We start from the raw sequence: 12440 nt of genomic DNA, 5'->3' as shown, positions 1-12440 counted from the left end.
CACACACAAAGACCACAGGGCAGTAATGAGGACCAGGGACAGACACCCGTGGGAGCTGGTTACTCCACTGCGTTCAGGTCAAAAGGAGGGGGTGTTCTCCATTTTGGGGTTTCTGCTGGCCCTTGATGTGTTTCTCAGATTTTCCCCAGTTTTCTTAGCAGTGTGGTAGAGGAAGAGGGAGGGACGGAGTGAGGAATGAACGCAGGTCGTGGAGGACTCGAGGGGGCATTGAATGAATCCCAGCCGGATGGTAATAGCGGGGTCGATGTTATGGCCAATTTAGCCTGCGCTCTACCTCGGCCCTGCGCAACACTCGGCTAACAATTACTGATAGAAAGAGACATCAGGAGAGAGGGATGGAAGAAGGAGAAGAGGGGGGAGGAAGGAAAGACCGTGCAGAGAGGAAAGATGAAGAATTGGGAGTGGAGTAAAAATGAGAAAGACAGATTAAAGAAGGGAGCGATGGAAGCGAAGGAGCGCTGGGAAAGAAATAAATAAAGCCCATAGCAAATTGCAAGGCTGTAAACGAACGGAAAAGGAGAGGGGGAAAGAAATCAGCAACTTTCTGCACGAGAAACTTTGTAAGTCTCCCTCTGGACTCCGCCCGTAAGGAGTATGAATTTTAAGGCCATGTTGAGCTAACGTTGTACAAAGGTTGTGCGAGCGTTGCGCTGCCGTCTCCCCCCGTCGTTCTCTCTCCCAGGATTAATTACCGAGTGTCAGTCACAGCCGACGGCTCTCCCACGCTCCCTTGCTCCCACTGGTGCATTCTAGGAGAGCGACAGGTACAGCCGAAGGTAGTTTGTGTGTGTGTGCGCGCGCGCGCGTGTGTGTGTGGAATGCGGGGGGGAACACTGACATGCACTGGAATGTGTTTAAGACTTTATACAGTCATAAAGTTATATAGTGCTGTTGAAACTCTTTCCATAGCAACAAACAAACAAAAATAATCCTGAGGTGATGACACACACACACCATCACACATACTCAAACATCTTTGTACATTTTTAGGACATAGGCTACTATTACTTTCAGAAGATGACTTAAAGAAAATAAATATTAAAAGTAGAGTTTTATTAAATGATCATGCTCATCATGTAGCATTATCCATATGATCAGTACCACTCTCCACCACTGTCTGTATACTAACTGAAGCTGGAGCCAGGCTGCGTTAGCTTAGCCTAGCATAAAATGCTAGAAGAAGGTCGGATTTAGTCAGCCTGGCTCTGGCCAAAGTAAATACAAATCTGCCTACCAACTCCTCTAAAGCTCACTAATGAACAGATTATATCTTCTTTGTTAAATGTGTTAAGTATTTACCTCTGCCTAAGCTAAGCTAGGCTAACCGTCTCCTGGCTCCAGCTCCATAGTTAGCATACAAGCGTTAGAGTTGTATTGATCTCATTTAAATCCCAGCGAGAGAGTAAGTGTATTTCCCAAACTGTGATTGTATTACTTTATTACCCCAAACCTCCTTTATTCAAGTCTGCAAGTGAGAAATAACAAATCTCCTGGATTGGAAGCACATTTTCATCTTTTTCACCCTTGTGAGGACAAGAACAGAAGAACAATAGCACACGCATCTCAGACACTGCCTGGTGACATTAATATTGCCTTTGTCCTGTTAAGTTTATGACGCCGTGCGTCCAGATAACAGCCAAGTAATGACTTTATGGCGCATCTGAGACAGCACATTATTGGGTATTGAAAGGGAGCAGAGGTTAGTTGAACCTAGCACACTGACAAAGGCCCTATTATAATGACGGTTGGGTGTAGGCACCTTAATTTAGAAACCCCATCTGTAACTTGTTCCCATTGTCTGAGAAGCTAACAGGGAGAATGAGGTGAAAGAGCGAGGGAGGAAATGTGGGTGAGGAGGAGAAAAACGGGGAAAAGGATGAGGGGGGCCGTGCTTTATCATAGTTTTTAATGAGAATTTATTAATAGGTTTCCATCGAAGTCTGTGTCTGGTGATGCTAATATTAACACAATGTACCCTGCATCTTCTCATCTCACCCCTTCTGTCTTGTGCTGTCAGAGCCCCTTTAGGTGATTTTCAGTCAACAGATACCCCTCCTCACCCGCCAACACCCATTTCTGGCCCTCCCTCAATCCCTCCCTCCCTCCATCCAAACCTGCTCCCTCCATACTAATCAGTGGCTTTCTGCTTCCTCATGAACAGACGGTGTTTGTCTTCCCCTTCTGTCCTTCTTCATCTCCTTCCTCACAGCCATAGCTTCCTCCCCTCCACATTCGCTCATTCACCGCTATCTGCCAGACTAATGCTACACATACACTATGACCGCCTTGTGAAGACGCATGCATCCCGGATGAAATTGTACTTCCACGTCTCCATTAATACGGCAACACTCTCGCACAAGAGCGCACTTATTCCTCCTCCGGGCGAGCACCACACGCTCCGCACACACTGTCCCCTCTGCCGCTCTCTGTGTCTCTGTGAAATCACTCATTGCCACACCGCTCCTCCAAAAATAACACTGATAATTAATTTCCGTTGCGAAATGATTCGTCTGTGGACTGACTAGCTTTCATATTTCACCCTGCATCGATCCCCCCAGCCCGCTCGCGTGCGCTTCATTAGTCAGAGAGAGAGCGAGCGAGACAGGGAAAGCAGAGACGGGGGGAGAGAGAGAGAGAGAGAGAGAGCGGGAGAGTTAAGTCAATTACCGTCGCTTATGTTTGAAAGCAACGCAAAAAAACACATTAATTACAATAGAGCTGACATGTAAATTGGGATTGATGAGCAGTGGAGTTTGTGTCACATTTCCCTGGAGCCGCTGCTCATGTAAGACTACAGCAGCTTTACATCAAAGCAGGTAGTTAATAACAGGGTCCAAAGCAAACTTGGTCTAAAGTTATTGAGTGGGTGCCATAAAGCCCCTCTGTTAGCAGCAGGCTCGGGCGCTCTGCCACCTCCAGCTGATTCGACATATGAATGGGAAAGAAATCTGCCGGGCTATTGGATTTCAGTTAACGTGCTGAATTAACTGAGGTGAAATTGGATCCTCCCTCGCTGTAATGGACGGGACATTAAAAGGGAATTCAAGAAGCCTCAGCTCTCAATAAAGGGACTACCCAGTCAATTACACACATACATTTACATCTTTGTTATATGTATTTATGTACAGAAAGAATCAATTACCCGACCCAGTGGAGACTTTTTGCAATCTTATTGTAAATATTAAAATCACCAATTTGTTGAATTTAGTGTTTCATGTGATGATAGAAATTCTCCTTTTACACCATTGTTCAGTAGTAACCATTATGAATGTCAGTGTAACTGTGTACTTTGGCTCCTAACCACCACTGGTAATAACATCAGCTCTTTCCCCTTTCGTCCTCATCCAAAGGCCCTCCGTCAGCGCCTGTCCACCTCATCTCCAATGTCAACGAGACCTCTGTAAACCTGGAGTGGAGCCCGCCCCGGAGCACAGGAGGACGCCAGGACTTGACATACAATGTGGTGTGTAAGCGCTGCGGACCCGACGGTCGGCGCTGTCAGCCCTGCGGCAACGGCATCCACTTCAGTCCCCAGCAGCTGAGCTTGAAGGGAACCAGGGTGTCCATCAACGAGCTGCAGGCCCACACCAACTACACCTTCGAGGTGTGGGCAGTGAATGGAGTCTCGCCTCAAAGCCCCGGACCGGAACAGGCAGTGTCCGTGACCGTCACCACCAACCAGGCCGGTAAGAAAACCAATGATGGTTTGAGTGAGTGGGTGATTCAGGTTGGGAAAGTGGACAGATAAAGGAAGTCACGCTGGACCAATACTGGAAATCCTTAAGTGCTGCTTTTGTTGGATCATATTTTATGTGGAAATCCAATAGCTAACCAGAGGTGTTACATCAAAGAAGGCTAAAGGCTTCCCACGAGTGTAGCATTGATTTTGTTCAAGAGTAAATAAGTGTTATGTCAATCTGACTGGAAGTGGGGAACACTGATCGGCCCGATATATTGACATACCAATATATTTTTTAACCATATTGAACATGTCATGATGGACCCCAATGTGCAAATCACATGTACAGTTTCACCTCAAGGTCCATTCAGTAGCAGTCCTGGAGCCTTTGAGCTCATCAAATGATCACGCTCATCGTGCAGTATTTGACTAAATTTAGCAGCTCTCCAGTGGTTTGCCTGCAAATCCAAGTTAGTTTCTGACTTTGTCTGTGTGACTATGTAAAGGAAGGAGTGCATGGTGGTAGAGAAGCTTTGTAGTTGTCTGTGGCGGCTTATATTTGATGCAGAGCACAAGTTACACTGAGCGCTTGAAGAACTTTTTTTGGGTGGCAATCTGCGTGTCAAAACATGTTTATTAAAGCTGTAAATAATTTGGGTGAAGGCTGGATGATTACTGAGGAGGATGATGGATCATCTGCAGTGGGAAATCATTTTCCACAATATTTCACTTGAGTTTTGCATAATTAGGCGCGAGAAGCCTAGGCTGAAGATAGGGGCAAAGGGCTATATTTAGCTCTCGAGCTAATGAATTAGATGAGTTGTATTGATCTGTGGAGGCTTCATTACAAATGCTGCTGGATCGTGTGTGTATGTGTGTGTAATTATTCTAGTAGAACACACCCATGAATACAGCCTCTCCTTCAGAGCTGGAGAAGAGCCCTCTAGCCTGGGGGTGCGTTCAAAGCCTCCCGTTGTTTTGTCATTTAGCCATTTTGTAACCGGTTGTTGTGCAAATGGATTTTACGACCCTGGCCCTTTCTCTTCATCCCTCCCTGCTCTCCTCCACTTATAGCCGATCATTACTCTGGTCTTCTTTACTACTCTGCTCTTGGGTGGCAAGCTAAGTGCCTTTTTGTGTCTTTTTTATCACTAATTTCTATCCCTGGGAAAGGCGAATATCTTGAATAGGGCTAGGACTGGCAATTTAAGGGCACCGTGGCTTGATTTATCAGCTGGGGTCAGGAAGATAGAGATGAATGGATGTGCTGCCTGTGGGAGAGCTGTGAGTCCTGCCAGACAGGCATGTGTGGGAGCTGTAATGGAGCACACCCCGGAGTCCAGGCAGTGGGCTCGTAATATGGTGTCAGCTTGGACACGCTGATGCGCGGCTGCACCAAAAACTCCAAAGTGCACGCTCTCACACGTGGATTCATACAGAGACAGATAACACACCCACACATCGATGTCCCCCTGAGGTTGCTCGAGGCTAATCTGCTGACTTCAAGTTGTAAGATATAGATGATGTTGCCTTTGGCTCGTCACTGGTGCATGTTTCACAACTGTTCCCCAGGATTAGTTACATGACGCTTGCAGCTGGAAGCTCTATTATGGTGAGCATGTGTGTACGTATGCACATGTGCAGAACTGACCGCATGCTTGGCTAAAAGCGAGAAAATGTGCGACGCAGAATGTTTGTACGCTCATGGACGGAGATGATCAACATTTGCCTCCTAAACAATGCCCTCTATGTGTCTCCGGGGCGTGCACGTCTCTACTAATTTGTGGTGCGTGTGTGTGTGCGTGTTCAAGAGAATAGCTCCAGACTGATTGGATTTCGTCCTGCTAATGCTTGGTAGGGGCTTTGGAAGCTCTGGTTTCAGCCGCTGGTAATCCAGCCAGTCATCTGTGGCTGTCCCTCTCTCTGTATCGCCTACCCTCATCCAGACACCGTGGATTACACATTTATTATGATAGATTTATTAGGATTTATAAGTGCTGTGGAAAAGACACCCCCGCCACCGCCTTTCCATAAAAGTTCAAATTTCGGCTAGAGAGGAAGGAGTGAGGTAGGCAGGTTGGAAGGGAGGAGTGCTTATGTTTTGTTTTTTTTTTGTGAGAGGAAAATGGATGAAGGTGAAATATGCTGGAAGACAACAATGAGTCCATGAGTGCTGTTGATTGCATGTGCATGCATCTGTGACCAAGCATGCATTTTTGTGTGTGTAAGAAGAGGTCAGATTCCACGTCTCACCATGAACAATTCCACTGTCGTAAATCGGCCGGGGTGTAACCCTTTCACCCGGACTGCATGAGGAAAGGGAGGGGAGAGAGGGGGGATGTCCAAGCTTTGAACTGACCCCTGGCTGTAAATGGATGTTTTTTTCCCCCCTTTATGGGATCAAGCACTTTGTGTGTGTGTGTGTGTGTGTGTGTGTGTGTGTGTGTGTGTGTGTGTAGGAGAAAGAGGGAAAGAGAGAGTCAGAGAGAGAGGTGTTTATGTCTCGATACAAAATACTTGGCAGGCTTAAGTGACTAAAAGTGAATTAGTGCATGAGAGCGAGTGTGTGTGTGGGCACGTCTGTCAGCGCACATGTGTGTGAGTTTCCATATCTCTGGCAAATCGGACAGACGTACATGTGGAAATGCGTTCGGGGAGATGGAAGCAGGCTTCACAGACGAGGGGAGGGGGGGCGGATCTTGTAAGCAGGAGCCATTTTCTTGACACCCTGAAAAACTGTTCCCTCCTCGGCTATTTTTCCTTAGCGGCGGCAAAATCCAGTGACTCCAATCTGGCAACCAGGCTCTAATCTGGCAACCACATGTGCACCGCGGCCCCTGTCTCTTTTAATGTCAAACTGTAATCGACCACATATTCGCGCAAATGCTCGAGCCGACCGCAGCTGCTCCTCGCAACACAGACGCTTGTGATGAACATGGTTGCAAAGACAAACTTGCTCCCTTCATGCAGAGAGAAAACCTCAGAAGCGTCTGCGAGAAACGGACACTATTGTCTCGGGAGGGGGATTTTTTAAACCAAACTCAATCCAGAACTCTATTTGCCTGTGCCAGGTTTCACTCATTATAATGCATGCATATCTGGTGTGATTGAGTTTTTTACTGTCTGTGTGAGATAATGGGACTAGGTGTGTTTTTCTATGTGAATTTCTATCTTTCTGTTTGTGTAATGAGGCCCTTTGTGTTGCGGTGTGTTTGTGTCTGTGTTGGTGTGTGTGTGTGTAAGTGTTGCAGGCTGTGAAAGAGTTTTTTTGGAGCTCACAATTCTGAAATGAGATCTGAATATTCATTGCATCTAACACTTATTATTCCAGCAGCGTCTTTAACCCACGCGTTCAGGAGGCAGTAAGAAATTACAGATCTGCCCCACATATTTAAATTCATCTACAGAGGTGCCAGCTTGTCTAGCATGGTCTGCCCAAGTCACAGCCTCAGGTTAAACTCCTCTCTATTCAGGATAAATACGCCAGGTTTCGTCTTGCATCAGCTCTGTACATTGCATGGTTGTCCAATATTTTACATTTTTCTGTCTTTGAAACATTCCTCTCACTAATTTATCCTCAACAAATCATAAAACTTGGCCTTGATGGATCACCTATTTTGCATTTGAGCTGTTCTAACCTTGGCGTCGCACATAGGGAGCCTCAGAAGGGACCGCTCAGAAAATCACTCATCTTTATCCTCACGTTAGTCGAGGGAAAAATAAAAATGCAACAAGAGGAGGCAAACATGATTAAATTGCCATATCTGTCATCTTTGGAGGAAAGATGGATGTGTGGATTACCATGAGGGAACGGAGGCCTGTGACCCCTCAGGGGTTTTCTTACTGAGACAGAGCGTCCTCGCTCAGCCCCAGGAGGGCCTTCAAATTGGCTCTTGCTGCCGGGTAAGATTGATCGGAGGGATACAAATGGCCGCCATCTAATTGTTTAACGCAGACGCAACACATTAGGCCAACAGGATTACACAACCTTGGGTTAATCTATTTACCAAGAGATGTCTGCAATCTCATCCCTCTCCATCTCGACCCCCACCAGTCGCAAACCCTCCAGCCCCTCCTCCCGCCGCTTCTTCACCCCGCTGAAACTCAATCCGTGGCTGGTGCTTGAATTCCCGGCCCGTTTGAACTCAATCCCCGGCTAAAAGCAAGGTTTTGTTAGCGTTAGCTTGGAGGCTAGGCTCCCTGGAGCCCCTGGTCAAAGTGATGAGAATGTATATAATGTCATAGATAATCCAATCATAATCGGTGGACCGGGAACCCCTCATTAATCATCCCACTGTAATTTTTTAAAAGGCAGATGGTCTGGAACGAGTAAGGTTACAGTATCACTGAGGGCCAGAGGTCAAAGATTCGGTCCTTTTACAAGCAGGCGCCACAATGCAACGCTACCATGGCATTATTGGAAATGTTTTTTGTGTGGATGAGTGAGGTTGTTTGGTTGTTGAGGATGATGCTAGAACACCCAAAGTGCCGGTGTGTGAGTGTGTTTGTCTCCTAGGTCTTTTTATACCTGAGTTGTGTGTTAATCCACGCAACCTTTTGTTCCTCGGTCTATAACTCCACCTGCTCCACCATATATCTCCTGGTCTGCTCAAAACTCAATCTGTACAAGAGTGTTTCTCTGTTTACGACACTATCTCTCCTACCCCTATGGGTTTCTCTTTGTAGCGTCAAGAGTGTGTATGACCCAATTTTAGCATTGTCACACTCCCCGAAGATAGAGGTTTGATTTGTGCAGCAGCGACACGCTGGAGGGAGGGGACGAGTGTAAGCCATTATCTGTGCTTTAACCTTCACATGTTAAAGGCGTCTGAACGCAGATAGCACGGCTGCTTGAAATATGGCCTCATTATCAGCTGCAGCACAAAAGGACTTGAGATAAGATCGCTCAAATCGCTTTAATGAAAACCAATTGATTTGCTCTCCTGAAGACAAAAAAATGCAAAGGCGTTGAGCTCATTTCGAGCTCTTCCAGGCGGACTTTGTAGCATAAGCTTTCCCAGGGTGACCTGGGTATCTGCAGAAAATGAAGTTAAACATTATTTTTGCCAGCTTGTAGGAAAAGTGGCTGAGACGCTGAGGGAAATTGGATCAGTTTTATTGATGCCAACCATTATTTCAGAAATAGAGTATTGCCATACATTCTAGCTGTGGCAATTGAGCTGTGTGGCCGTACAGCTCTGTAACACCTAAGATGTTTGAATGGTAGCCAAGTTCAGAGACAAATGGAAGTGATTGCCTTGTGGCCTGGCACACTGTTTGACTTTCCCAGCAGGAGAAAAGTGTGGGGGATTTAGGAGAACAACACAAAAGAGACTTGGTGTCTCCAAGGCTGAAAACAACATAGAGGACTGGGAGAAATCAGTGGACTAAATAGCTTTTCTTCTTCTTTCTGTCTCTTTTTGATCATCTCACTAGCCCCTTCGCCAGTGACTTCCATCCAGGCCAAGGATATCACAAGACACACCATCTCACTGGCCTGGCAGCCACCTGACAGAGCCAACGGGGTCATCCTGGAGTATGAAGTGAAGTACTACGAGAAGGTGAGGAGTCCCATGGGAAATGTAGTTTGAAAAAAAAATAATCTCCAAAATAGCAACATGTTTGAACAGATTGTAAGAAAAGAACGTCTGATTGTTGTCTCTTAATGTGTCTTTTTCTGTCCTCCACTATCTGTTATCCTCAGGACCAAAATGAGAGAAGTTACAGAATCATAAAAACCTCATCAAGGAACACGGACATCAAAGGTCTCACCCCTCTCACTTCCTACGTGTTCCATGTGCGCGCCCGCACGGCGGCCGGTTACGGAGAATTCAGTGGCCCGTTTGAGTTCATGACAAACTCCGGTGAGTTCGGCCATTCCGCTTCTTTTCAGCTCTACTTGATGACATCAGTGCACTGCTGAGGTGTCGATGGCAGCTCTATCACGCTCATTTCTGCAGAAGCCCGCAATGATAGCATCTTTTACGAGTGTCTCTCTTTCACTGTAGAGTCATTAATCAAAATATCTGTCATCTATAAAAGATAAATGATATTGTGCTCCAGCACCTGACTGGTAACTTGAGTAGCTTCCATTATTCAAGTTGCAATGAGTCTCAGTGGAAGTGCCAGACAGGGTTCAAACTACTGTATTTGGATTTCTGAAGAATGATACAGTTTCTGATGTTTTTAGTTGGAAGTTGTTTTTTTTCCCTCCTTAGTAAATATTAAAATGAGACAAATCATCAGTATTCATCAATTAATTAGATAATAACAGTAACAGGCCCCCCCTATGTGGGTGGACTAAATTTCAAATTAGCTTCTGAAACCTCACTGATCAGTCGTTACAGACTCAGGCAGTGCGGCCAAAGATTGTTAATTTTGAATTCTAGTGAGGGTCCAAAAGTTATAAAATATTTCTGTTTGATGCAATGGAGCACACCACATAAAACATAAACTTTTGGGACAAGCTGATACAAAATATATAAAATAGTGTCAGACAGTCTGACGTCTGACATGTAACTTTAAAGGACAAGTTTGAAAATATAAAAATTCAGTCACTAACGTCTCACCCCCATGCCAACGGAAAGTCAGGCAAAGTTTTGTAGTTCACAAAACACTTCTGGAGCTTCACAGCAAAACAGCGTTGCAGCTTTTTCCTACACAAAGTAGGAGATGGGGACTGAATTTACATTTTGGGATGAACTCCAACGGGATGGAATTAATTCAAATGAAGAGCCAAAACAAAGACTTTTGAATCCAGTATAAAAACAATGTTTAATCATACAAACTTAACTTAAGCTTAACATTAAACTTTTTCTTAGCATATCCAGTAAATATCATGTGTGCTGTATGATGCTAACTGTTTATGGGAGGTTATGACATTGAGGATTACAGGGATAGACTGTGTGCCCAGATGTCCCCTTTGTAATGCAGATGGAGACAGCGGCGCATGATAATGACACGGTCAAGCACACATTCTAATGAGCAGTCATTGTCTCTCGATCATATAGGGAGAGAGACCTGGGGAGGAAGTGGGAGGGCGTCAGTGACAAACACAGAATGTACACTGGCTCTTTCATGTGCGGCGACTCGATCGAGCGCAGTGATATTGACTTTGCTTTTTGTCTCCGTCCAACCTTCCTCCCTCTCTCTTTTCTTTCCCTCGCTCAACTCCCCTCTCCTTTTCTCTCCCCCCATCTTTACTTCCTTTTCCCTCAGTCCCAGCTCCCATCATTGGCGATGGGGCCAACTCCACAGTGTTACTGGTGTCAGTGGTGGGCAGTGTGGTCCTCCTCATCATCCTCATCAGCGCTTTCGTCATCAGCCGAAGGTGAGCTTCATCCCTCTGTCCCGTCTGCTTTCTGTCTCTCCCTCTTTTCTCCCAGATGAGGGACGTCTTGCTTAGCACCGGGAAAAGTAGCTGTCAGGAGATGGATGTCACTTGAAAACACACACACACACACACAAACACACTCAGCCAGACAGCTAGTGCAACTGGCTCACGTCGGATGAGTGATGACTCGCCACACCGGAGACGTGATTGACAGCTCCGACAGCTGAAGAGATGCAATCAGCGACCCCTCGCTCCCTGTCCTCTGCATCCATCCCCGGTCCTCGCATCCCTCTCCCTCTATCTCTCAGCTTGTGGCTGTAATCCCGGCCGCTGGTTATTTTCTCCCGCTGCGCCTTGCTGACCATCGTGAGGAAAGAGAGAGAGAGAGAGAGAGAGAGAGAGAGAGGAGAAAAAAGGGAGAGAGGGAGAGGGCTAGGAGGGTGGACAATGAGATAAGCAGGCAATGAAAAGTAAGAGATAGAATACAGAGAGAGACAGACACAGAGGCATCAGGTGGATTTGCAGTGACCCAATCTCAGGGTGTTAACCAGCGAGCAGGACAAAGCACCGTCACACAGATGGGATTACATGCAGATGGGGCTGCCTCACCTCAGGGTGTTAACCACACTCCCCCTCGTGTGTGTGCGTGCATGTTGGGGGTGTATATGTGTGTGCATATCCTTATGTAAAAAAGTGTTGTTTTCATGTGTGTGGCGGCACTGTGCGAAGGGGAATGTTAATGGTTTGTGTGTTGATTCCTGCATGTGTGTTTAGCTTTTATGGCGTTTGCTGATCCCCTTATGTGTGTGTGCCTTTTTATATGGAAACCAAATCATTGTTTGCATGTGTGTATTGGTGTTGAGGATGATGGCGAGTGAAGGGGGCTGTTGATTGTGTGTGTGTGTGTGTGTGTATGTCCTCCCGTTTCCATGTGATTGCCTCTCTCCCCAGCCAAGCAGGTGGTTGTCTCTGCCTTCTTTATATGCATGTGACGGCCACTGTCATTGTGCTGCTGCGGCCATCCTGTGATTGTGGGCAGGGACTGTAATCACGTAGCCGTTTACCATCATTACACAACCATAGAGGAGGACAATGTCTCGCACATCTGGTCATTTCCACCACTGACCCCGACACATCAATATAAGCACAGGTGTCAGGCTGCCTGGGGGATTCAGAGGGATTTAAGTGCATCTTCTCTGGGATTGATTTGCTGCTATATGCTCGGTGCCCTTCAGAAACCTTCAGTGCTGAAGGATACTTTTGACTTAAAGTAGTAATACCACAATGTAAACATACCCCACTGCAAGTAAAAGGCGATCAATTTACTTTTAAAGCACATAATTATCATCACAGAAAATATTTTTAGACTATCAAAGTAAATGTACTCGTTTTGCTTTTATATGTTAC

The 12440-nt window shown here is 46.1% G+C and overlaps 1 protein-coding gene across 3 annotated transcripts in view; it reads left to right on the top strand.

Moving 5' to 3' along the window:
- Nucleotides 1-12440, top strand: part of epha4l (eph receptor A4, like) — a 56158-nt gene that overhangs the window by 27605 nt on the left and 16113 nt on the right. For 2 of the 3 annotated variants that reach the window (XM_084350852.1, XM_084350851.1), the window contains exons 5-8: nt 3372-3707; nt 9137-9261; nt 9405-9564; nt 10919-11030. In XM_084350852.1, coding sequence (XP_084206978.1) covers nt 3372-3707; nt 9137-9261; nt 9405-9564; nt 10919-11030 — 733 coding nt within the window. The remainder of the gene's footprint in view (nt 1-3371; nt 3708-9136; nt 9262-9404; nt 9565-10918; nt 11031-12440) is intronic. The other variant, XM_084350853.1, reaches the window with a different exon arrangement.

The sequence above is a fragment of the Pagrus pagrus genome (genome assembly GCF_965226575.1).
Source record: "Pagrus pagrus genome assembly, chromosome: 4".
Taxonomy (NCBI): Eukaryota; Metazoa; Chordata; class Actinopteri; order Spariformes; family Sparidae; genus Pagrus; species Pagrus pagrus.
The sequence above is the reverse complement of the archived record's forward strand: the minus strand, read 5'-3'. Positions and strand labels throughout refer to the sequence as shown.